The following is a 26,834-nucleotide window of genomic DNA, read 5'->3' on the forward strand; positions in this document are numbered from 1 at the left end:
TCAAATCAGGAAGTAACATAGAGGACAATCTCAGTGTTGAAGGGAAGCAGTAGGAAATCTATTCTCAGATAAAGTGTTGCTTTCCCCATGTCCTTATTTTTTCTTTGGTAAATGCTTGACAAGTTTTGTGTCCTGTCCTAAGGCTTGAAGTGCCTTGAGGCTCAAGTGGTCCTTGTGGTGTCTGTGTTGGTTCTCACTCATTTGCTCTGCACCACTTCCCTTCACCTAGACAGACCCCATCCCTCAGGAATAAGCTGCATCCTACCAAGATTCACCTCCCTGCCATCTCACATGAAGGACTAAAATAATCGTGGAGAATCACAGGGCTCCTTGTGACTCCAGCTGCTGTGAACATACCCATTGCTTTACTCCTTTCTCATAGCTTCAAAATCTACTTTGGTCCCTCAGGGCTTTCTCCTGACTCCAACAGGACTGTGACTGTAGTGGAGGTGTGGAAACATGAGGAGAAGGGAAGAGCTAGTGTGTAGGAAGAGCCTGGTGTGTAGTCATACCCAGTCCCTCCACTGGAATGCAAAGGAGGCAAAGCCACAGAGCAGGACCAGGAGCTCTGCCCAGCTGAGAAAGGCGCCAGCCTCTGGTTCACAGTGTGAGTTTAGGATGTTCTGGGAGTGCCTTCATGGATGTGGTTTCATGTTGGGATTAGAGGTGTCCCTCTGAGCTGCAGTGGGAAAGGTGATCTGCCTTTGCTGACTGGTCTCAGATGTGACGATCATGTGAACGTTTGGTGATTTAAATCAGCTCAAAGAATTCATGGAAAACTTCACCCAGCCAGGCTAAAAAAATAGTTTTCTCTTGACTCACCAGGCTGAGCTGGTTCACAGAGGAATCTTGTGATCCTTAGTCCTTTCTGAGGAGCATTATTCCTTGCTGAGGCAGCTTGCAGAAGCTGTGGGTACCAGTGTTTGGCAGCAGGGCAGGTTTAGGATCCCATGCAGGCTGACCTGTGGCAGGGGCAGGGGAAGCACTGTGCCCTCAGGGAGCCATACCTTGGTTTTCTTCCCTTTTCCCAGGGACACTGGGGCTACCCCATGACCTGGAGTTATGCCCCCTTGTCCCCCTAATTAACAGTGCTCCAGAAGGTTTCTAAACAATGCTCCACAGAGGTGGAGGGTACAAGGGGAAGATCAATTTTTAGATCTACAGCTTGCAGCACCTTTGAAATCTCTGTTTCTTTCCCTACCTGGCCACCCAGGCATGGATGGATGGAGGTATTGCAGGATGGAGGACTTGGGCTTTTTCCCAGCTTTTTCTGGTTCTGATCCAGGATTGTCCCTTGTGTTTTGAAAGTATGAGATATGCAATGTAAGAGCCATGTAAAATAGTAACAGTCACTGACTTCAGTCACTTGCACAAGAAATTATTGTTGTTGTTATTAGAATTAATGTTATTTATTACATTCATTTTACTTGAGTAGACAGATGAGAATTTTTTGTGTTGGGAGGGCAGAAGGTGAGGTGATGTTGTAGAGGCAGGCAGTCTGCTGGCTGACACTAAAAGGGATGTTATTTTTATCAGGGCCACAAGAATAAGTATTTCAATGGCAAGGGAGCTTCAGAGCTTTGTCTTGTTTCAGGGAATAGCAGCAGTGCAATAGTTGCATAAAAATCTTCTAATTAAAAGAAGCAGCTGAACTATTTAGTCTTGTAAACTGCCACTAAAATGCTAATTCTTTTGGGATGTGAGAATGTCTGGAAAAGCTTCTTCATCAGGAATCATGAAGGTTTCTCCTGTTTAAATCAACTTCATGGGTCATATAGAAGCCCAGACCAGTTTTGGCTGGGAGGGACCTTAAATCTCATCCAGTGCCACCCCCTGCCACAGGCAGGGACACCTTCCAGTGTCCCAGGTTGCTCCAAGCCCAGTCTGGAGCAGCCAAGCCAGGAGCTGCTGCTCCTCCAGCGTTTTCTATAGGAGCCCTTCTGCCTTTGTGAGAACATGCAGATGTCTGAGTCGTCTCAAAGCACAGAAGGTGATTTAGCAGCTGCTGCCAACCACAAGAATAAGTTTAGAATAAATGTCACTGTCTCTGGTCAACTGAAAGCCTGTTACTTACTCAGTTTGGATGATTTTGATGTTTGTATCTGTATTTGCAGCCTTCATTGCTGGTGTGGTCAAGTCTGATCAGCCCCTGGGGGATGGTGCACCAAGGATGGCTTGGTGGCTTTTCTGTAATTGGGAAGGGTAAAACTAAAAGCTGTTTGTTATTACCTTTATCTTACTGAGGTCTTTTTATCCCCTGTGCTTCCAGATGAGTGAGCTGCTGCTTTCGCAGTGTGTTGTGCTCCTAGAATAGATGCACATGGGTGTGGGGAGCAGCATCTTCCAAAACCCCCTTGTGGCCTCCAGTCAGACTTAGGTAGATACATGGTTATGGTATAGCACAGCACTGCTTCAGCTTGTTCCTGAGGGTGTGTACATGCTCCTCCTTTCCCAGTCCCATCAAACCTTCATCCTCTGATTAAGTCCTCCCAGACTTGCTTGATTTGTGAAGCTGGTGGTTCTCCCAGTACCTGTAAATCATATACTGAAGGTTTAGATTGTTACCATCTCCTGTGGGAATCACAGAATCACCAGGTTGGAAGAGACCTTAAAATCATCGAGTCTAACCCAGCCCAAACACCTCAACTAAACCCTGGCCCGCAGTGCCACATCCAGTCTTGTTTTAAACACATCCAGGGATGGTGACTCCACCACCTCCCTGGGGAGAACATTCCAGAATTTCATCACTGTTTCTGTGAAAAACATTTCCTAATATCCAACCGATATTTCCCTTGGTGCAGCTTAAAGCTGTGTCCTCTGGTTCTGTCAGTGCTGCCTGGAGAAAGAGCCCAACCCCAGCTGGCCACATCCACCTTTCAGGGAGTGTAGAGAGTGATGAGGTCACCCTGAGTCTCTTTTTCTCCAGGCTGAGCACCCCCAGCTCCCTCAGTGGTTCCTCACAGGGTTTGTGTTCCCAGCCCCTCTCCAGCCTTGTTGCCTCCTCTGCACATGCTCAAGCATCTCAACGTCCTTCCCAAACTGAGGGGTCAGAACTGGACACAGTAAAGAAAATTATTTCTCAAGGGGGATCTGCTTGGTTCTCATTTGGGAATGCAAAAATATTCTGGAAAGGCATCTGATTCAGTAGTTTAATTTTCCTGGTCAGGCACTGTCACGGGCTGCTCAGTGCAGTGGTGGAGTCCCCAGTTTTGGAAATGTTCAAAAAATGTGTGGATGTGGCTCTTGGGGACATGGTTAATGGTGAACATGACAGTGCTGGCTTAATGGTTGAGCTCTGTGATCTTGAGGGACTCTTCCAACCTTAATGAGTCCATGATTGTAATGTTCAGGATGTTTAGGATCACTAGGTTATGTTTAGATAGGCCTTGGCTGCTGCCTCTGGGGGTACTGCATCCCCACAGTCCTGTGCAGGGATGTGCTTAGGGAATCGACACCAGGAGCATTTTGTGGGGCAGCCTTCCCCTGGGTGACAGCTTAATCCTCCATCTCCTCTCGGTCCCTGCCTGTCCTTTGGATTACACCTTCATGACAGTAGTTTTCCTCTGATGCCACCTGACAACTTCTAGGTGCCATGGGTGCCTACCCTTGCTCTCAGGAGTCTTGGGAGCAGAGGCTTGTCTGTTCCCTCATTTCTGCTAGGAATTCCCTAGGGATAGGTCTGAGAGCATCCAGCTGCTGCAAATGCTTTCTTTCCCAATCAGCTCATCCCCTGAAAGGAAGCAAGGGCCAGATTTGGAGTTTTAAAAGGCAGAATGAAAGGTTTGAGAGGAGGGACTGAGTAGCAGGAAGTTGCTGTGTCATAAGGAGGGAAGAGCTTAAAATTTCATCAGGAACTGTAGTGATAAGGATAACTGTAGGGATAAGGAGTTATGATTTCAAACTGAAAGAGGAAAAATTCAGCTTAGATAAATAGAAGAAGTTCCACCATGTGAGAGTGGCATGGCCTTGGCACAGGTTGCTGTGGCTGCCCCATCCCTGGCAGTGTCCAGGGCCAGGTTGGATGGAGCTTGGAGCAATCTGGGATAGTGGAAGGTGTCCCTACCCATGGCAGGGTGATCTTTAAGGTCCCTTCTAACCCAACCCATTCCATGATTTCCTTTCCCATTGTCCTGCTGTTTTGGGAACCTCAATGGTTTTGGAAACCTCAGTCTGACCTCCCAGACAGCTGGAAATGGGTTCTCCAAGAACGTCACCCCAACTTTGGTAGCAGAGTGACAGAGATCTTACCTAGGCCATGTTGGATATGATTTATTCCCACACATGGCTGGTGCCTGGGAACATGCAGCTCCTCTGAAACAACAACAGGGAAATGCAGATTTTCTTTCCCTGCTTTATATGCCTGTGAATCACCTGTAAAGGTGCATTTACACATTGTAGGATCCTTACAAACACACTGACTGCTCTGACTCTGTGTTTTGATCACTTGGTGCTTGTTTTAAGAAATAAGGAAATGATGTCTTGGTGTACACCTTAAGATGACAAACAAAAATCCAGGTTTGCCTTTAATATATGAATGTAAAGAACAGCAGCACCAAAATCCTTCATTCCCACGCTTTGGCTCTCTCCTTGGGCAGAAAGCAAAGAAAAGCTTAATCATTGCTGAGAGCAGCACAGCTCCAGCAGAGATCCATAGTAATTTCATGGAATTTTAGGAGGTATTTAGCACTATATCACATAGCATGAGCCCAACTTCTTGGCATTGCCCTGCCTGGGACTTGAGGGCTGATTCTGGGGCCAGGTTGTTCTGAGCTGGCTGGGTGTGCATGCTGCTGGTGTAACACAGCTCTGCTTCCAATTTATTGGGTGCATTTTGGAGTTCAGGCCTCATCTGGAATATCTCCATGGGATGTTGGCCCACCATAGTCCTCTGCTACTTAGAGCCGATTTTCCAGAATTCAGTTGGAGTCTCCAGAGCTCACTTTATTGAGCCTTTTTTCCCCCACCTTAATATTTTGGGCTCTTTATGAGGTGCCTGTCCTGGGGTTTGTGGCTAGAGATCCATGAGGAATCACTCAGAGCAGCAGGGTCTGTTGGAAGACAAATAGGGCTGCTCCAGGCTCCTGAGTATTGCCTGTTTTCTGCAGCCTAATGGGAGTTTCAATTAACATGGACAAGTACAATCATAAATAACCCTCCTAAAATTAATGGAATTTTAAGGCTTCATTGGCACCAGTCCCTGTTGCCTCTCCGTGGCAATGCCATGATTTCCAGCTGAAGGGAGTTGATGAGATGCATTGACTTTCATTTCTTAGAAGAGTCCGTATATTTTGAGAATAAAATGTAAATTGAAAAAATATGGAAGTAGCTGTTTTTTTATGGAGGAAAGAGGACGAGTCAGCTGGTGAGAAGTTGTCTGTAGCTGAGCAAGAGATGCGCTCCTGCCACATTTTTCACCCTGTTACCTGAGCTGACACAGGCAGAACCCATGGAGCCTCTGTGGCTTTATTTTGGTAATTACTAATATTTCACAGCTGGGTTGAAACCTGGATTTAACCTTATCCAGGCTGTGCTGTGAACACTTCTGAGAATGTTGAAAATACACCTCAAAGTTCACAGTTACAGAAATATTCCGTGTGTCGCCTCCAGACCCGTCCCCCACCCACCAACACCCCGCCTCAAGGAAAATCCCAGCAGGATTAGCAGGGTTTAGACACAGTTTCTTCCACCCCAAACAACCTTTCCATGTCTCAGCTGAAAATAGCCAGTTTGCCTCCATGCTGAGGTTGCAGTGGAGGGAGACAGAGACGAACTAACAAAATCAGGTTGCCCTTAGAAACACATTTGTATTGGGCAGAAGAATTGATTGGGGTTTTGTGGCGTTGGCTCGCGCGTGGGTCTTGCCAGCCCCGGGAGCTCTGTGCCAGCAGGAGACGCATGGGGTGAGGCGAGGTCTGCGATGATTTAGTGCGGGTGAGCTGTCTCAGTGCTGGGTAATTTAGAGATGCAGAACTGAGCCTGGAAGTAATGAGCTCTGGCTAATTAGGTGCTTGTCTGCAGGTGGAACTATTGCAGCTGGTGCTCCCAGTATTGCTGGTTTGTGTTTGAAAGCGTCATGGAATCAGTGGGATGTGGGGAATATGGATAATTTGCAACAAAGGGATTTTTTTTTCTGTTACCTTCCTCCTAAGCCCCCAATTTTCCTTTGGCATTCACATTTGGCTTGACTGTGAGATTATCACACATGGACCAAAGATGGAGGGGAAAGGGGCTTTTTATACAGGCAAATACTGAGAGGACAAAGGGGAATGGCTTTCCACTGCCAGAGGGCAGGGATAGAGGAGATACTGGGCAGAAACTCTTCCTTTTGAGGGTGGGCAGGCTCTGGCACAGGGTGCCTAGAGCAGTTGTGGCTACTTCATCCCTGGAAGCGTCCAAGGCCAGGTTGGATGGAGCTTGGAAGTGAACTGGGATAATGGAAGGTGTCCCTGCCCATGGCAGGTGTGGGACTGGATGAGCTGTGAGGACCTTCAGAACCCAAACCAGTCTGGGATCCTGGGGTATTTTGTGGAATGGATATTTAAAGGGATGTAAGTCGGAGGATTTGGAGACGTGCTCAGGTACAAACAGGACGTGCACTGTGGCTGTGGCTGCTGCAGACAGAGAGGATGGGGATGTGCCAGGTGGGCTCTGCCCCTGAACTTGGGCCGCACACTCGGACGTGCCAACGCCCGCGTCCGCAGATTCCAAAACGTGGCGGGACTCCTGAAGGGAGAGGAGCAGGACTCTGAACAGCGGCAAGATGCTGGGGGCAGAGGGAGACAGCTTGCTGTTCAGTGAGCTTTAGAAGGTCACATTTTCCTTTCAAGCTGCAGTTTTCAACCGTGGAAAGTTTGTTTTCCGACAGGCATTGAGGTTCATTGGGATTTGTGTGCTCCTTCTCTTTGGAAAGCTCTCCCTGTTCCCATTGAGCTCCGTGCATTGTGTGGCAGACAGCAGGGAAAGGCAGTGTTTGGGATTATTTGGAAGCTGGTGCTGAGATTAATGATACATAATTAGGTAAAAAGCTCAAGATGTATTTTGAGGCAAGTTTTGTTACAAGGAGAGTGTTCATTTAGAGCATGCAATAAGCTGGGATAAGCTGGGAAAGCCTCACTGTAACATTTGGATCTGCAGCTTGGGGAGAATGATTTAATGAGGAGCACTTAATGCAGAGGGATGGACAGGATGATAACTTCCAGTTATCTCAGAGTTCAGTTGGGGAGCAAAGAACGAGTCCTGCAGTCAGGGATTTTGAACAAGGCAATAAAAGAGTGGTGAAACATCAACAATATTTATGTAAGTGTATTTCTGGTACAAAAGGAGAAGATAAATACCTTATTTAAGGTTTTGTTCCGAGTATAAAATAGCCCATAAACAAGAATTTAAAGAGAGTCCACTGATGCAGTTTAATACACAAAACGCATGAAGGATTAAAGAGGTTGTTTGTACAAACACTTCATTGATCCACTTAAAATTTATATGTCTGATAAATGGCAGTTGGACTGTGAACACTGACTACACATGTGGCACCAAGGAGCTTTATACTGGGCCATAAAATGTTGAAACAAGCTTAATAATGGCTTTTGCCATCGGATCCTTCTGGGGATAAGGGGATAAGTCGTTCTGGAAAGTGGCAGACCCTGAAGGTTTGCATCTCTTGACAGGGATGATGTACTGCTCTATTAAAAATCTCAGTACTTTTAAACCATGAACCCCATTTTTGCCACTTTGCAAACACTTTTTATTGTGTTCTTTTGTTTTTAAAACATTTGACTTGCCAGAAATAGTCCTTAGATCAGAATTAATTATTGGTGTAAAGCTGCCATGAGCTTTTAAGGAATTCCTCACCTGCAGCTCTTAACCTTGACCGTATTCCTGAGTGCTCATGCCAGCAAAAAATTGTACTTGTTTTTCCCTGGAATAGTAACAATAAACACCAAACACTGAAACACCAGTGCCTCCCTGGAGCTTGACCTGTGGTGTAGTCAGGGTTCAGAATTGTGCTTTGTTTTGACATCCCATCACGTTGTGCAAGAGGGGTTGCATCCAGCTGAGAAAAAGGAAATAAAAGCACTCTTTTCATACAGAGGCCACCTCATTCCTTAAGACTCAGCCAAAGAACCTGATCCCTTGTTGGTAATCCACTAGCAAAAAAAACCCTGAACAGACAAAAAACCCCACCCAAACACGCCCTAAAATAAAATGCAATCTCTGAAGGAAGTGAGATGGGATGTGTCGTTGGATGGAGGCAGGGGATGGTTAGGGAGGGTAGGCATTTTATTAGGTGGGGTCTTTAAATGTTTTCCAAAGTTATGTTGCTCTTGATTTTTGTAATATTAATTAGCTCTCATCTGTTATGAGCAAGAGCAGCTCAGCTGTGAAGGGTCAGGGTGCTCAAGTCCTGTAAGAGCTGAAAATGTGGAGGTGACAGAGAATGGGGGAAATCAGCATGGGTTTCTGTAATTAGGGGCTGGATTCTGCAGATACACAGGAGGATTGAATTATGGTCACCCAGGCAACATCAATCCTGCCTTTCCCTAAGTTTGGAGTTACTTGCTTTGTAACATGAATTTTATTCTTCCTGGGAAGAAGTCAGTTTGGTTTTCGCATTTCAGCATGGAAAGATGATGACACTGTTTTGATCTTATATATTTTCATTTTTCCCAGTTAATGTGTCACTTGGTGGAGTTTGCTTTGGGATATTGTTGTTGTTTAGTCTTCTAAAGGCTGTAGTTTGCTTTGCCAGCATTCCTTCCTCAGGCTTCTGAAACGTGATCTGTCAAAAGAGGGATTGATTTAGAAGGGAAAATTGATTGCTGAAGTAGTTGCTAAGTAAAGGAGTCTGTGGTGCTACATTTGGGAGTAGCAAGATGAAAGCTGAGGGGAAACAAGCTGCAAAATTTCCTGCTGAGGAGTTTGTGCTGAGATTTAATTCTTCTGATAGAGAGCACTGATGCTTTCTGAACTCCTCATTCATTGCCGTGAAGCTTTCCAAACCACTCTGTGCTGCGGAGTTCATCTTTTTCCTTTACCCTTTCCTTTACAAGCTTGGCTTGATTATTATCCCCTGTCTACTTGCTAGGAGGAGCGTGATGCTGCCTCCCATCCCTTTTCCTGTGCGTGCACAGCACAGAAGTCGGGGAAGCAGCGAGATGGCAGCGGGGTTGTGGTGCTCAGGTCCCAAATTCCACGGAGAACCCCCCGTGCTGCCTCTTTAAGAGCTCAGGCTCTGCCTGCATGGGGATGGGCAGGAAGAGCTCCGGAGCCAGCCCGGCGTGGCACAGATGGGATGTGGCTGTGAGGGGATGTGGCTGTGAGGGGATGTAGCCGTGGGCTTCGATGATGGATGCAGGGAGAGGACACGGCGCTGAGCCGGCTCACGGCCAGAGCTCTCCAGGATCTCCTTGACAGAGCTCCCTGGGATCTCCTTGACAGAGCTCCGTGGAATCTCCTTGACAGAGCTCCCTGGGATCTCCCTGACAGAGCTCCCTGGATCTCCCTGACAGAGCTCCCTGGAATCTCCTTGACAGAGCTCCCTGGGATCTCCCTGACAGGTCTCTGGGATCTCCCTGACAGAGCTCCCTGGGATCTCCCTGACAGAGCTCCCTGGGATCTCCCTGACAGAGGTCTCTGGGATCTCTCTGACGGATCTCCCTGACAGAGCTCCCTGGATCTCACTGCTGGAGCTCCCCAGGATCTCCCTGCCAGAGCTCCCTGGATCTCACTGCTGGAGCTCCCCAGGATCTCTCTGCCAGAGCTCCCTGGGATCTCTCTGCCAGAGCTCCCTGGGATCTCCCTGCCAGAGCTCCCTGGATCTCGTTGCTGGAGCTCTCTAGGATCTCCCTGCCAGAGCTCCCTGGATCTCACTGCTGGAGCTCTCTAGGATCTCCCTGCCAGAGCTCCCTGGATCTCACTGCTGGAGCTCCCTGCCAGGTAGGACTGAGAGTGCCGTGCCGTACAAAAGGCTTGACCCTGCAAGTGGAGGCCGGTGGAGCTGGGAAGATGGGGTGATGCCAGGGAAGTTCCAGCTGCTGTGAGTGGCAGAGCTTTTCCCTTTGAACCTTTTCAGAGCTTTGTGTTGCCCAGCCAGCTCAATGAAGTGTTGCTGCTGTTGGGATGTTCACCTCCTGCATTTTAATTGTATGGTGAATAGAGAAGAGGCTGCAGAGGAGAAACACGGTCCTGGAAAGCTCCCTGCCATCACATCCCTGCATGCTTGGCTCTTATAGATTCCTTGCTCAAAAAAACTGAAAGAAATGCTCAAATTTGATGTGGTTTCTTGCCCTTCTGTAATCTTGCTTGACAGTTTTTCCTTGGGATTTTTAATGCACAGTTTCGGTACAAGCGGGAACACGTGTGGGGATTACATAACCCTGGGGAAGCTGGTGGGAGACTGACTCCATTTCTGGGCAGAGATGAAAATCAGGAGTTCTGGACTGGTTTTGTGTAAGGTGTTTGCATAGGTGCCTGTGGGTACTGCAGGTGTTTTTATTCCTGGGAAGAGGTGGTTCCTCAGAGCTGTGAGCTGGAAGGGGAGGAGAGGTCAGCGGTGCTCAGGGTAAAATGGTTCCTAGTTGCTGAAATGAGCTTAGGTGAAAAGCCCCATTCGAGGGAAAATGAATCCATTTCGGGAGAAAATAGAATAATGTTCTCTCTGTCTTCCTGCAATCTTGGTGGAGCAGAGAAATCTGTAGAAATTCCTGCTGGAAGGGCTGGTTTTGGTGTGTGTTCCCAGGTCTGTAACAGCAGACAGAAATCTCGCAGAATCGCAGTTCTGTAATATGATTGGAACAAGCAGATAAATGTGATAGAAGGAGGAGATCTCTGCAAGGAATTCCTGCTGACTGTCATTTCACTCAGCATTTGGCAGTGTCACTGATTGCTCCAGCAGCTCCAGGCTGGATTTTTTTTCCTTAATCGCTTTACAGAGCAGTCACATATTCCCCTCTCCTCAGAGTGTGGCCATGGCTGTCTAATTAACAGAGCTCTTCCTCTTTTTAGGGAGATTTTTGGCTTCCAGAAAAATTCTGTGTGGTTTCCAGCCGGCGTTCCTTCTCCCACTGGGTCTATAATAGCTCCCAAAATTCCCCAGCTTGTAATCACTGCTGCAGCCAGATGGGGACTAGGTGGAACACCCATTGCATCTGTGCCTGCATTTATGAATCTGCCAGAAGTATCTCACTTAGGTGAGATTTTAGATATATATTTCATGAGTTAATGAGCCCTGAACAGCGATGAGGAAAATCCAGTGCTGGTACTGCCTGTGCTGCCATCCTTCTCCCAGATCCTGGCATGATGCTGATGGAGCAGGGAGAGCTCTGAGGAGTCATTCAGCCTGACATGAGCAAAACAGAGGCTGCAGTTCCACCTTACCAGCTGATGGTACTTCAAGAGGTTCTTCTTGGATTTAACAGGGTCTCCTTGCTCCTGCTCTTCTGCTTCATTGCTCTCCTCGTCTTTTCTCCCTGTGGAAGGAGCTGTGAAAACTGTGTGAGGTTTGGATTCTCTTTGCTTTTCCTCTGCTCCCTCTCCCTTCCCACCCTCCTGAATGATTTCAGAGTATAGTTGCCCAAATTAGTAATGTGGGTGACAGGATATGGGGGAGGAAGAGGGAGGGCACAGGGTGCTCCTGAATTGGATCTCAGCACAGCAGGGTAGTAACACAAAAGAGCTGCCTGAATTACTCAGGGCATCCTGGTGTTCCTGGCTGTGGTGAATCCAGTGCTGCAGCGAGGCTGGGCTGGCTGGACTCTCATCCTGCACTTGCCTGGCTGTGCTGGGGCAGCCTGAGGGCAGCAATCCCAAGCTTGTGCTGCATTTTGGAATGTGCAGCCTCAGTGGCACTAAAATCTGTGTGCGAGAGCAGATGAGTGAGTGCCCTGGGGTGGTGTGGGTGTGGATGTGCAGAAGGATAGAATGATGCTGCTGGATGAGGTTCTGCTTCTCACCTGCCTGCCCTGACCCGTTCACCTCCCTTGGTGGAGTATCCATGCTGTCACTTAACCCTTTCCTAGAAGAGCCTCATCAGCACAAGTTGTGATGAGCTTTGCTGGCACCCTGGCTCGCTTCTCCCCCAGTAACAGCAGCTGTTATCCCAGAACAGGCTCCTTTGGCAGGTGGAGGGAGAGGGAAGGTGGTGATTTCCACTGGGGAGCAGGAACAAGCTCCAAGAGGCTTGGTGGGAGCCAAGAGCCTTTCCACTTGCCCAGCTCCTTTCAGAGAAGCTGGAATCTCTCCACTAGTCCAGCTCCTCTCAGGGAAGCAGGAACCTTTCCACTTGTCCAGCGTCTTTCAGTCAGCCTGTGGATGCCACAAGTTGGATGCTGGAAATAATCACTTTCTCCAACCATTATTTCATTAAGATATACTGGAATTTAGGTCATTTTGTTCCTATCAGTCTTATGTCCAGGTCAAATCCTTTTGCAAAAAGGACTTAAAAGGTTTCTTCTGGATCTGATGAGACTCATCTCTTCCTAGGAGAGATCTTAAACAGTAACTCCAAACTCTGCAAATCCATCTAAACTGTTCCTTCCTTCAGGCAGCTCTTCCTGGGTGCAAAAAGAGAGATTGCTCTGCTCAAAGGAGATTATTTCCTCCTGACTTATATAAGTTCTAAAATAAGAAAATAAATCCCAACCTTGACAGGGCTGAAACCATTTTTCCAAACTTAGGAGTGATCCCTTTTGAAGCAGCAATTGCTTCAATGGATTGTCAGGAGTGCCTGGAGAAGGGAAATCTCAGCTGTGACACAAGGGGGGCAGTTCCATACCACACCTTGTGCTGTCATCCCTGCTATAGGGATGTTCTAGGGGAGAGGGAATGATGCTACAGCAGGAAATTTGAGTTTTCATTCCATCTTCCAGTGTGTTTTTAATCCTTTTGTCCCAGATTTTGGCTTTTTTTTTTGTTTTCCAAAACTTGGGGGTGAATGCAAGATCCTTGGGATGAAGGCTGGGAGTGACTGTTCAAGTTTGTGACAAATCTTACAGTTGTTTGGCTGACTCAGGGTTTTAAATCCCATTTGGTTGTTAAAAACCTCTCTGTTTATCAAATGACACCACTTGAGCCTGAGCTGGCAGATGAGCTAAGTGCAGATGAGCTTTAGACCCTGCAAACGAATTCTTGTCATGGTTAAAAAAAGGCAAAATGAGATGTAGGGTGAATGAGCACCAGCCTGGGCACCAGCAGGGCTGGATCCTGTTCCTGGCTCTGCTGCCCTGGAGGTACACGAATTTCAGTCAATCCAGCTGTTCTCATTTCACATTAAAAAAACAGTGAAATGCGATTATGGCATTTAGGAAAATATTTCAGCAGGTACCTTTTCTGTGACAGTGGGCTTTGGGTATTGTTTAGATCTATGTGAGGCCACAAGGTGTTACCCAAGTCAGGCTTTTTTATTCTTTTGGATTCCTGCATCCCCCCCGTTTTATTCCACAAATAAACCAGATTCTGTTGTGGGGGCTTTTTGTGCATAGTTTTTTTCCCCCTTTCTTTTTTCCCCCTTAGATTTTCACAATGCCTTTACAATTAAGAAAACTCATTCAATTTGCCTTTAAATCACCCTGCAGCAGCTCCTCAAAACCTCCCATCGCTCTGCCAGCCCTTTCTGTTGGTGGGCGGATGAGGAAAGGAGTCACTGGGTGAAGAGAGGCAAACAAGGAAACAATTCCAGCAGGATTCCTGCGTGGTTGGCAGAACAGGAGCTGCCATTGTCCGGCAGTGCCCTGCTGATCCACAGGGTTTGACCACTGAATACTGAGGGCTTGTGGCTCCGGGGCTTTTTCCTTTTCAAACAGAAGCAGAGGTGGGGGACAGGCCCAAGGTTTTGTGGATTATTCAGCAACAAGTTTGCGTTGGTTCCCTCGTTCCTAGGGTGGGAACAGCTGTCTCTGGAGCCTGGGAGATCCCAAGGGATCGGAGCTGCCCAGCTGGGGTTCCAGGGTGGGGTGTCCCTGGTGGGGTCCCCAAGCCTTCCACGCTGCTTTCCTTGACTGGCTGTGTTGCAGAATCCCCCGAGGTCCTGTCCAGCAGCCCCTGGAGGATCGGATCTTCACTCCGACCGTCTCGGCTGTGTACAGCACTGTGAGTATCCGCGGGGCCGGGGCAGCGCGGGGATCGGGGCTGGGCAAAACCCCAGAGCAGCCAGAAACGAGCGTTGGAGAAAATGCAACTTCCTTTTGTCCCTGAAAAAATGGTGCTCAAAATGACCCTTTTGGTGGCATGTGAGTAGGAAAAGAAGAGAGGACCCTCTGGCTCTCCACAACTCCCTGACTGGAAAGTGCAGCCAGGGGGAAGTCAGGCTCTGCGCCCAGGGAGCAAGGACTGGACAAGGGGACACAGCCTCAAGTTGTGCCATGTGAACCTCTCACGCTGGATGTTGGGAAAATCTCTTTGCTGAAAGCGTGCTCAGGCATTGGCACAGGCTGCCCAGTGCAGTGGTGGAGTCACATTCCTGGAAGTGTTCAAAAGATGTGTGGATGTGGCACCTCGGGACAGGGGTTGGGTGGGCACTGGGATATTGGTGGAATGTTGGGCTTGATCTTGGAGGTCTTTTCCAACATTAATCATTCCATGATTTTATGAAGAATCTTTTTAGTTGCATAGGAGCAAGAAAGGGAGAAGTCTTTGAAATACTGGTGGGTCCATTGCTATTTATAAGTGTCTCTGGTTTTATTTAGCATATTGGAGAGTGGGTTTTCCCACTCTCCCAGTGGGAGAGTGTCACTGGAATGACAGTGTTTTGGCCAGTGTTTTCACTTGGGTGGCTCCATCTCTTTCCCCTGCATCACACAGACTGATTTTTTTGTGTACTAGTGGCTTCACATTTCTAGTACCTTCTTCTGAGAAAAATGATCAAGAAAGATTTGTTTTCACATTAAACATTTCATTACACAGAGGAGGAAATATTTTGATAGTAAATACAATATTTGAGATAAATGCCTTTGGCTCACTGTCCTAGATGATTGCTAATGTATAATATTGATTATTGTAGAAATTTAGCTTAGATACAGCAATGTTTGTTTGTGAACATGATAGTATTTTCCTTTTATTAATTTTTTCCAATGGCAATAGCTGGAAGCCCAGGGTTATTTATAAACTTTGCTAAATCAGCACAGCCCTGGGAAAGTCATATTTTGCTTTTCTGGTTGGGATAGTGCAAATATTTTTAATGCCAAAAAACCCTGCTTTTAAGCTGCTCTTTTAATTATTTGGAAAACAGGAAGAAAAGCTGTAGATGGGATAAATTCACTACGTTTTATACAGGAACATAGGCTGATTATAGAAGAACATTAGCTGCTGTGCAAGGTTTTCTCCTTCTCTGTTTGCAGGAGTGACTGGGGATGGGGTTTTTGGCTCTGGCTCCCTGGGGGCCCCTGGGGCTGGAGCATCTCTTGCCCAGAGCAGCTGTGGCTGCCCCTGGATCCCTGGCAGTGCCCAAGGCCAGGCTGGGCATTGGGGTTTGGAGCAGCCTGGGACAGTGGAAGGTGCCCCTGCAGGGGTGGAATGGGATGAGGAGGATTCAAATCCCTCCCAACCCAAACCATTCCATGATGGTTCCATGATAATGATGATATTTATCCCTTTTTTGGGTGGTAGAGGAGTTCTGGGATGCCTCCTCTACGGGGGCTGTCACGGATGCTAAGCTGAGCTCTGGGCAGGATCAAGGGTAAAAGTGCTGCCAAGTGCCCGTTGGCCCCCGAAATGCAGCAGCTCAGGTGCTGTGGTGGCAGGAGGACACAGGTGTGGCCATGGGTGCTCTGGTGGTCAGGGAGCTGGGGATTCCCACCCAGGTGAGTTGGAATGGGTGGGGTACAGCTAACAAGGGTTGAAGACTCTGAAGCATTGAAACCAGGGAAACAACAAACCTGAGCTGCAGGCTTTGGGTACCTCTGTTCTCAGCACCTGATAGAGAAATGTTTGTGTGCAGAAAAGTAAAACCAAAGGAACAAATTCTGAAGAAATCCTTCCCTGGGAGGGTAGGGAGGCCCTGGCACAGGCTGCCCAGAGCAGCTGTGGCTGCCCTGGATCCCTGGCAGTGTCCAAGGCCAGGCTGGACAGGGCTTGGAGCAGCCTGGGACAGTGGAAAGTGTCCCTGGCCCTGGAACAAAATGAGCTTTTAAGGTCCCTTCCTGCCCAAACCATTCTGTGAACATAAATGTACAAACAGTTATAATAAATAATTCAGTTTGTATTATCTTTTATATACCCCACACAACACTTAAAAAACACTTTAAAAATATCTGAAGTCCTTTAAAGAAGGTTATTTTTTTCAATTCTTTCCTCCCAAGATATAATGCAGATGCCTGTGGGGGAAAATATGACTGTAAAAATTTAAATTAATGTAAAATAGAAAAGTAACTGTGAAGAATGACCTAAAATAGCTTTTCAGTGTGGAAAAATACCACTCCTATGTTACAGGAATAGAAGACAGGGCTGGAAATATCTCAGTTTCAGGATATGAGAATGCAGAAGTTTGAGAGAAAATTTCATGTTTTGGGGAAAGGAGAGAAATTTCTCGCCTGGGTTCCTTTCAGGCTTCCATTAGAAGCCCCAGGCAGATTTCAGATTCAGAGGGAGTCCAGGGGAAAATGAATTGGGATGGAAAAAACACATGATGGGAGTGCCTTGACAAATTCATTCATGAAAGGTCTCAGCGGTTTGTTACACAAGGAACAGCACCATGTGTTTGAGGCCTGGGTTTGCATTAAACAGGCATTTTGAAGAGCAATGTGAGATCACAGAATCTTGAAGGTTCAAAAAGGCTTCCAAGATCTTCAAGTCCAACCTTCAAGTGCATCCTCAGTACCCAGGGGCTGCTTTTTCCCATCAGTGTTTTATTTGCTTGCACATCTTCTGTGGGATTCCACGTGGATTATGGATCATCATTTCTAGAGATGTGTTTTTCCAGAGCATGACTGGTGTGGGAAGAGTTCTGGGGTCCATAACCACCACGTGGTGACTGAGCTACCCCCGTGTTGGCCCTGTACATCATGCATGGGGTGGGAGGAGAAATCACTTGAGATATGGATAACCCACAGATGAACCCCCAATTTTTAGTTAGAGAAAGAGAAAAAATAATTCAATTATCCTTTCTGTGCCTTTCAGAACCTTGGTTGCACATTCCAGAGCTCTTTTTTTTTCCCCCACAACTACAAAAATGGGAATGGAAAATCATGTGGCTTTCACTATGAGTCCCAATAATAAAATTAAATCTGAGGAACAAATTTTCCTGTAGGACAGAGGTAGAAGGTGAGGAAGAGGCAAAGTGGGATGAAGTTTGTCTGAGAACTTGGAGATGCTCAAAATGCACAGTAAGGATTTAGTAGAACCTTTTTTACTAGTATTAAAACCAAACCCACTTAAATTTATCATAAGTCATCTGTATTTATTTCTTTATTGTGACATGTTATACTGAATGAGTTGTTGGCTTGAGTTTTTTAATAAATAAATCCAGCAGGAAAATTTTGAAAGTAAGCCACAGCTGGAAATAAATAAACTAACCTTGCAATAATTTTCCCTCATCAAAAATGGAGAATGCTCTATTGCAGTGCTGCTTTTGGACATAAAAGTTTGGGTTGTTGTAAACTGCTTCTTGCCCAGTGTTTCCAGATCCTCTACACTGCAAGAAGTGAGGGTGATTACTTGTATAGCATCTGAAAAATCCCAAACCTGTAGAGCTGAGAAGGGACATAAGCATGAAATTCTGTTTCTGTTGTAAATTATTTCAAAGAAATATATTCAAGAGAGTTTTTTGGGTTGGAGTTATTTTGAAAGATGTAGACCTCTAACAGGAAGGGAACCGCGCAAAAAGTGAGTGTGAATCCCACCAACCACCCCTGTCCTGTGCCCAGGGGAATGGGCCTGAATCTATGGAAAATGAGATTAATGAGCAGAATTGGATAAGAAGAATAACAGTGTTCATGGACATCCTGGTTTTGCACAAATAACTGTTTTTGGCAGGTTATGGTGGAGGTTTGTAACTGATTTAATACCATGTTGTGATTGGAAGTGCTGAAGCTTGGACCAAAACTGCTCAGGGAAAAACTCTCATGAGCTGAGGAGCAACACTTGAGGCACTGAGCAACCTGCTCCAGTGGAAGGTGCCCCTGCCCATGGAATGGGATGAGTTAAAGGTCCCTTCCAACCCAAACCATTCTGTGCTTCTGTGAATGACTTCTGGATGAGAACTGATTAGGAGTGAGTGTTAACAAGGTGTGTTTGTGTGGGGGAAAGTCGCCTGGTCAGGTGCAGCCTGGAGCAGGGTCCCTGTGGCAGGGCTGGATCCGGCACTCGTTGAAGGCACTCGTGAGTTGCTGTCCTCATGTGCCTTTTGGAGCAGGTGCCACATCCTGTCAGGGTGCTCAGCTCACACCAGTGGGGGGCAAAGAAGGCGAAGGGGAAGTGAAGTGCTGAAGAGCCCCCTTGTCCCAGATTTTCAAGGACTAAGGGTTGACTCTGTCATTCGCTCTTGGGGTGTTTGCTTTGGTTGTTTTCTGTCCTGGGGTGCCCACTGGTCCCCCCGAGAGTTTCACATCCAGCAGAGGTTCTGTGATTCACCTTCGTGTCCTTTGAAGGGATCTTCCTGCAGTGAAGAGAATCCTGTAGAAAAGGGATTAGGGAGGATTAGCTTCTCCAGCCACCCTGTACTCAAAGGATCTGGGTCAGGAGGCCGACAGTCCCTGCTGCACAGGCTGTGGAATGTGCAGGAGGGAAGCTCAGTTCCTCATCCTGTTCCAGCCTAGAATCATGGAATGGTTTGGGTTGGAAGGGTCCTTAAAGCCCATCCAGTGCCACCCCTGCCATGAGCAGGGACTCCTCCCACAATCCCAGGCCTTGGACACTTCCAGGGATGGGGTGGCCACAGCTTCTGAAGTACATGAAACCAGGGATTTAGGTGTGGTAAAGAGTAATCCCAAACTTGCAGAAAATGCTAAACCCAAAACATGTAAAAGATCTCAGAACGAAAAGCAAGAATTCTAGACTGAGTTTTTATTTTGTATTTCATTACTTGCTTCCTTTAAAATACAGGATTAAAGCTTCTGGAAAACTAAAATTAGCTCTTGCTACTCAGGGAAAATAGAAAGCAGTGCCCTAGCAAATTAATATGTAATTTTGTACATCCATTTTTAGGAGAACGACTTAACCTATAGATTTAAGGAGGTTATTTGCTTCCATAGTCATCTCAGACCATTTAAGAAGCAGCAAACCACACCCAGGGCTCTATGGGGGCAGATACCCCAGGAGTGATGAGCTTAGACAGAATCTCTACCTTTTACTTTTGTTAAAAATTACTGAAGAAAAAGCACAAATTCAGCAAATTTGTCTTCCTTTACTATCTGTTTACATTAAAATCAATATTATATAATTCAGTTTATTTATAAATAATTTGTTGTAGGAAGAGGAAGGTGTGGAAACACCAACATTGCTGTAGCTGCTGAGAAAGGCTCTCTGTGCTTTTCCTTCAGCTGGAACAAACACCAGTCCTTGCTTTGGGTACACTGAACTAGACTTGCTAAACTTGGAGGTCCTGGAAAATCAGTGGTAGGCTGCTATGGGATACTCTCCAAGTGTGCTGTTGCCAAACTGTCAAGTTAGTACAATTTTATAATTGTTCTGCTGCCTTCGTTAGGCTTTCAAGCCAATTTTAGTAGGTCCAGACCTGTGTCTGTCATGTGCCTGCTGCACTGCACGAGGATATCTCATGGACTCACTCAGGCAGCTGCAGTTTTTCTCTCAGTTCAGCTTCCAGATTTCAGATCCATTCACGAGAGTATTTCTTGATGTCTTTCAGGAACTTCCAGCTTAGGTTATTTTCCCCAAGGCAGTGCTGGGGTCACGATCCCTGGAAGTGTTCAGGAGTGGGGATGTGGCACCTGGGACCTGGCAGTGCATGGTTAATGGTTGAACTAGATGATGCTGGAGGGCTTTCCAACCTTTGTGATTCTGGGATTCTAGTCCACGATTCTATTTGCATGTTGCAATTTCTGAGGAGGAGGAGGACTGCTGGATGCTCACAGTGACCTGGGGTATTGGTAGTGCCCCTTGTCCCCATTGTCAAAGCCCTTTGTGGACTTGGCTGCTGTTGGATCTGAGGATTTTGGATGGCTCCAACCTTAGCTGGAGCAGTGTTTGCACTGCTGAGAATTTGGAGGTGAAAACTGGCAGTGTTAAAGTCCCACATCTGTCACAAAATTACCTCTGTTTTCCCCCAAGAAGTGCCATTCAAGGGGAATTGTGAGGAGCATGGGCACAGCCCGTTGCAGGGGCTGTTGACAGGAGTGAGTTCCTTGGTTTTTGGGGTTGCCTTTGCTTCCTCCCCCTCCTGACTGCATTATTTGATACCCATCACAATCCGTAGTCACTTCTAAGCACCGAGTGCTGCATGACTGACATGACAACTCTCTCAGGGTTGACACAAGAGTCATGGGACAGACTTTCATTTTCTCGGGGATGGGCTGTGGAAAGTTTTATGGAGCTCTCTGTGAGGCTGGCTCTGATTCAGCCGAGGCTGCGTGCGCACACCTGCCAAGAGAGATCAGCCCAAAAAAGAGATGATTCATCCCTGGCAAAGGGAAGGATCCAGTTGGGGACACGGGATGAGGTTCTGTGACTGACCCACCCTTTCCTCTGATGAGCACTCAGGGGCTGTAAATCTTCCCACAGTGAAGGCTCCTGGCCCATTCCCAAGCCCTGGAGCCATTGCACGTTGTGATTTCCTGGGATTTCGGGGCTGGCGCAGCTGCTGTGGTTTAGGAACTGTAATGACAGGCGTGGACACTCTGGGTGCAATAAAGTGACTTGGAAAAAGCACTTAAGTGGTGAACTCCGTGACTTCTGCTCTCTTGGAGCTTGGAGCTAATACTCCATTAAAGGAGCCAGGAATTTCCTTCTGTCTTCTTTTTACCCCACTGGGGACATTTATGGACACATTGGCCTGTGCAGTGCCAGTGACCTGTGTGGGCTTCAGGTGCCTTTACCTCAGACTGGGGCATGTTAGATGGGATACTGGGATAAATCCTCCCCTGTGAGGTGGGCAGGGTGGCACAGGCTGCCCAGAGCAGCTTTGGCTGCCCCTGGATCCCTGGCAGTGTCCAGGGCCAGGTTGGACGGGGCTTGGAACAGCCTGGGATAGTGGAAGGTGTCCCTGCTTATGGCAAGGGTGGAACTGGGTGGATTTAAGGTCCCTTCCAACCCAAATCGTTCCATTATTAAGTGGTGCTTTTCAGCAAACAAATAAATGAGAAAAGGTCAGTCAGAAGCAAATGCTGGATTTCAGTAGCCCGCATTTTAACCCAATCTGCCAAAATTCAGTTGCGTTGAACAGCTGGAGGTGTCACCCAATAGTTGTGTGACTTTTTTTTTTCCTTTGATTCCCTTTTTTTTCAACTATAGCCACTCTCTAAAATATATTTAAACCAGTTCCATCGTGGAGATAGTAAAGTGGAGCAAATATTTGTGTGCCATGAAAATATTTTTCAAATATTTTGCTTAATGTGTTTTGTTGAGCTTTTTTAATCAAAGTTGAGAAAGGAGATAAACATATGCAAGATTTGCTTTGCTGTTTCATTCTTTGGTTGTGGCAAGCCCTGCGGATACCATGCCTTCTCTGCAGTCCTTTATTTTTCCTTTTTTGAGGGGAATATGCAAATTTCCCCCATAGTTTATTGCTGGTAATGTGTATCCCCTTGCAAAATCCCAATATTTTTTGATATAGCTTCTCATGGAGGGATCAGAAGATCCCAGGCCTGAAGGCAAAGGGATCCCACACATTTCCACCAGTGACTGCAGGTGGTGCTCTGATTTTTTGATCCTTCCACATTGTGAATCACATAAATAGTTAGATAACTTGTGCGGTGTTTCACTTAGAGAAATATGCATTATTTTGTCTCTCTAGATATGTACAATGGAGTCTCTGCAGACTGCTTACTAATGTAATGTTTTACTAACAGTTTATCTCCACACAGGTAACACAAGTAGCAAGACAACCGGGTCCTCCTGCCCCATCCCCTTACACTGCACATGAAATAAATAAGGGACACCCAAATCTTGCTGCAACGCCACCGGGACATGCATCGTCCCCTGGGCTCTCACAGGTAAGACCTGGCGTTGGAGCAGAGCATTCCCAGCCTCCCCCTTTTCCTCCTATCCCATTCTCAGCTTCTCTGCTCAGCAAGGAACTGAGTTGTGTTGTCTGTGTCCAGTGTAGAAATAAAGTGAATAAAGGGTGTGGCTTGAACCTTGCAGTGACCTATCAGCAGCACTTAGCTTAGCACACCAATACCATAAATTGGTATTTATAAATTAAGTACGAGTTTATTAGGCATTAGTTCCTCCTAGAGTCTGTAATAGAAACTAAAACCAACTTGAAAAATTAGAGAAAATAATCATGGATGAGGAGGAATGTGTTTTGCTGTTGGATCGGGCAGTTTGGGGCACAGCCTGACTTCCAGGTTTAACACCCTAAAAGTGCCCTGTGTCCTGTCTCAGGGATTTTCTGAGGGGAGATCAAGATGGTGCAGTTTTGTACAAGATGGTGCAGTTCTGTAAGTCTAAGAAATGTGTCAGGAAAACGAGTTGCACAAATGATTTCTCATAAAAGAGATGAGACAAAGGGCTGGTTACAGAAAAGTCCAGAACCGGAGATAAATGGGAGTTATAATAAGGATGAAGAAATAGAGTTTAGTGAGATATGTGGAATAAATTGGTCTCTTTGTAGCCTCTATTAGATAAATATTCTGCAGGGCTGACTTGAGTGGAGAAGCTTATCTGAAAAAGGAGGGGGCAAAAGAGGCAGGTAATAGGGCAGGAAAAAAAGGGAGATAAAAGGTACTGGGATGGGGAAAATGGGATGTGTGAGGAATGAGGTGTGAACTAGAGGAAAGCCTGATGTTCCCTCTGCTCCTGATAGATTTACACTTGTGTGGATCAAACAGGAAGGCCAGGGCAGGTCAGCTATTAAGGAGAGTGGTTTTGTTCTGAGGAAGGGGAGCAGGGTGGGAGGCTGAAGGTGGGTTGGGAACGGGGAAGTGATGGGGAGAGCCTCAGGTGGATCCCAGCCCCCCCACCAGCCTCTGAAACATTAATCTGCAGCTGACCTTCAGGAGATGCTTGGAAACAGGTCATGGAAGGAACACTTCACCTGAATGATGCACATTCTGGATAGAGCATGATGGGGAAAGTGAAACTCGTGGTTGTGTTTGGCAATGTGCAGATGCTCATCCTCCATGGGTGGGACATTAGAGGCTGCAGTGGCTGTGGCAGGCATCGGTGGTGTTGGAGCTGTTCCTGCACTCGGGCTGCAGGGTTCTTGGGCTGAGGCTCACGGAACAGGGAGGGCACAGCAGGGTTGCAGAGCAAACCCTCAGATGCTGCCTGGCTTTTGTCTTGGATCAAGACATTCCTTCCTGGTAAACCTCATCAACACATGGAAGCTACTCATGTGGCAAAGGAGAGGGGAAGAAGAGAACATTCTGAGCAGCCTCTTTAAATCTATTGTAATCAAGGGATTTCTTTTCTTCCCTTAGTATTTTCCATTGAGTCAGTGCATCCACAGGGAGTGGGCTCTGTGCCAAATCTCCAGCCAGCTGGATAATGCTGCTTTCCTGTCCTGCTGGCTCTTGGAGGCGAGGGTCAGCCTGTGTCCCTGCCATGCTGCTGGAGCGACCTCACAGCCCTGGTGACAGCTGAGGGCCCTGGGGGCTCCCAGGGTGGCCGTGCTGCTCCCCCTGTTAGGAGCCAGCCCTCGTGTGCTGAGGGACAGGGAGGAGCAGCAAGGCTTTGGGGCCAGAGGGGCCTGGGCACTGCAGGGTTTTCCCCAGGTGTTCCCTGCCAAGGTGGGACTCAGCAGTGAAATAGCACAAGTGCAGCTCCTGCTCATTCCCAGCCGGTGTCGGGGCTCCCCTCAGGAACCCTCCCCTTTGGGTGAAGCTTGGGTGCTGATGCCAGGTTGGACAGGGCTTGGAGCAGCCTGGTCTGGTGGAAGCTGTCCCTGCCCATGGCTGGGCAAGTTGGAGCAAGGTAATCCAACCCAAATCATTCCAGGGTTCTGTGAAGAGCCAAAATGCAGGTGCCTGCACTTGGGACACCAGTAAGGGGGATTAAAGCCTTACAGAATAACATGTCCCCAGGGACAGTTTTCTGTACCCCTGAACTATTAGAGAGCTGGGTAAATGTACATTCTGAATATTTTTCTGTGTATCTCACTTGGACCCCTGTCAGGAGTTGAGTGGCTGTGTTATGGTAAGAAATTCCCAAGCTAAATGGAGATTTGGATGAAAGTTTAACCTGTTCATTGCATCTGTGATTTGTCTCCCCTGGGCTTCAAGAAACAGTGCTTGTGTTAAGAAGGAGGTGAGTGGAAGTTTTCTCTTTCCACACCTCTTGTAGTTTGTGAATTTCCATCATGTTTTCATTCATTTGCTTTCTTTTAGAAAATGGTGAGAGAGTAATTTTTGAGTAATTTTGTCTGATTCTTGGGCACCTTAAATCTTAAATTCTACCGTTTCCCTTTAGAGAAGAAGGGACCCAAGCTGACATGGGACTCAGATGAATGTGGTGTTATTAATTACTTTAACAGCAATAAACCACAAATAACTGTATTTTACCCACCCACACTGCATTGATGACTGAACACTGAACAAACGTTGTCTTTGCCTTTGTCCAGTCATGCCTAACGTAGTGAGGGGGTGTTTGTGCATAAAAGATAAGGACAAGACCACTTAGTTTGAATTACAGTCTGATTAAGAGTCATTGATTTCTTCATCAGACTCCTGAGTTAATAAATCCTCATCAAAGTGAGTCTTTCCAAGGTAGGGACTGCTCTTGAGGCAGTAGTGAGTGAAAATACTGGTGGGTGTTTTAGGCTTTGGATGTCATTTGGTACTAAATGGAGTTTGGGCAGAGAGAGAATGTATGTCACTGCTGGTGGGGAAGATTGCTCTGAGTGCTCCGCAGAGTCTCTCTTTGCTGTTACCCAGGTGGGATCTCAGCATCTCCTCAGGCTCTAGAGTTTCTTGAAGAGGGGATCTCGCAGAACCAGGGAATGTCCTGAGCTGGAAGGGACCCACAAGGATCAGAGTCCAACCCCTGGCCCTGCACACACACCCCAACAATCCCAGCCTGTCCAAAGGCTCCTGGAGCTCTGGCAGCCTCGGGGCTGGGACCATTTCCTGGGCAGTGCCAGCACCCTCTGGGGAAGAACCTTTCCTGGTCTCCAACCCAAACCCCCCTGGCCCAGCTCCAGCCCTTCCCTGGGTGCTGTCCCTGCTCACAGGAGAGATCAGAGCTGCCCCTCGGGAGGAGCTGCAGCCCCAGTGAGGGCTCCGCTCTGCTCCAGGCTGAACACACCAAGTGCTCTCAGCTGCTCCTCGTGTGGCCCCTCCAGACCCCTCACCCTTGGCAGAAGCCATGCTCCAAAGGAGAAGGAGGGTTAACAAATGCTTTGGTTTTACCAGTGACCCCTCACTGTCCTGGCTGCTCCAGAGCTGCCTGTCCCAGCACATCTGGGGGCTGGGTGATGCAGTAATATCTTGAATTCTAGTAAGGGAATTGCTGTCCTTTCCTGGAGCTCCAGGAGCTGGAGCAGTTCATTGTAAGTTTGTGTGTTTGTAAGCATTGTACTGAGTGGTCTGAAAGGGAGAGTTGGGGAACCAGGAATCAGGGAATGTATGGGGTATTTAACCTGAGAAGTCAGGTGCAAGTGAACGTTGTACCTTTGTTTGATTTCCTTTAGCTTTATCTAAACAGACAGAAGCAGTTGGTTCTGTGGTGCTGTGGTTGGGTGGTCCTTTCTCTTCCTCCTCCACCATTTCTATCTGGCATAGCCAAAACAAGAGCACAACTCCCTGCTCCACCTCCTCTGAGGCTTTCCCGACTTTGGTGCCCTTCAGGATTAGTTTGTGCAGCACAGTGAGGAGGCCTTGGCAGTGATGTGCAGCAGTCCCACACCCCCGTCTTTGCAGCAACAGGCAGCATCTCTGCTTCCCAAATTCCAGGGCCTTGAAGTCATAGTGCTGCTCTCGGGAATGTGCTGAGCTCTGGCACAGGGGAATGCACAGCACATGCTGCTGCAGTGATGTTATGGCCAGATGTGGCCCCAAATATATAAAATTTCATATTCCTGTTGGGTTTTACGTGTTTTTCCCTCATTCCGACAAGGGAAGGGGGGGCATGGCCCCTCTTCCTCCTCTCCTGGCTTGAGGCTGCAGAAGGGGCTGGTTTGACAGAATTCCCTTTCTCAGTGTGTGGAGTAAAGGAGAAGCCATTGGAAAAAGGGCAGAGCAGCTCCTCCTTGGATGTGGCTCCCAGAGCAGGTTATGCAGAGCTCAGGTAGGGCCTGGATTGACAGTGAGGCACCATCCCCTGATGGATGGAGAATCCAGAGCAGGCTGAGAGCATCCCCAGGGCCCCTAACAGGAGCAGCTGAAACGCTGTAAATCTGCCCCATTGCAGTGCCTTACACTGAGGGATGGGGCAGCCGTGGTAGGATGGGATAATGGGAAAGCAGAGCACTTCTAGAGCAGCTGGGCTGGGAGCAGCAGGAAAGAGCTTTCCTCTGTCCATGGAGTGAACAGAGGAGGAGAGGACTCCTCCAGAGGCAGTGTGCAGAGCTTGGGGCACCAGGAGAAGGCAGTTTCATCTCCCTTGTGACCTGGGGGTGGTTTGGAGGATCCCAAGAATCAAGTGCAGTGGGTTCTGGCATGTGAGGATGAATGGTTTGGAAAAGACTCTTGGCTTTCTCTGCCTCAGCTTTAGAACTGCAGGCCCCAGTGGGATGCTGAGGGATTCTCTTAGTCCAGGCCCACAGTTTGGAAGCATCAAGCGACCATGCTTAG

General features: G+C 47.5%; 1 protein-coding gene across 19 annotated transcripts in view; it reads left to right on the plus strand.

Moving 5' to 3' along the window:
• EIF4G3 (eukaryotic translation initiation factor 4 gamma 3) overlaps positions 1-26,834 on the plus strand; it is a 141,304-nt gene that overhangs the window by 28,070 nt on the left and 86,400 nt on the right. For 7 of the 19 annotated variants that reach the window (XM_031506593.2, XM_077788179.1, XM_077788180.1 and 4 more), the window contains exons 1-3: positions 11,415-11,490; positions 14,007-14,082; positions 21,951-22,094. Coding sequence is in view for 4 of the 19 variants with exons in the window: in XM_077788183.1 (XP_077644309.1) it covers positions 11,116-11,186; positions 11,415-11,495; positions 14,007-14,082; positions 21,951-22,094 (372 nt within the window). In the remaining 15 variants the exon portion in view is untranslated. Of the gene's footprint in view, positions 1-9,252; positions 9,934-10,088; positions 10,447-10,478; positions 11,496-14,006; positions 14,083-21,950; positions 22,095-26,834 lie in introns of those variants that run through there. The other 12 variants (XM_077788188.1, XM_077788182.1, XM_077788187.1 and 9 more) reach the window with 9 other exon arrangements.

The sequence above is a fragment of the Lonchura striata genome, chromosome 24, assembly GCF_046129695.1.
Source record: "Lonchura striata isolate bLonStr1 chromosome 24, bLonStr1.mat, whole genome shotgun sequence".
In the NCBI taxonomy this organism is placed as follows: domain Eukaryota; kingdom Metazoa; phylum Chordata; class Aves; order Passeriformes; family Estrildidae; genus Lonchura; species Lonchura striata.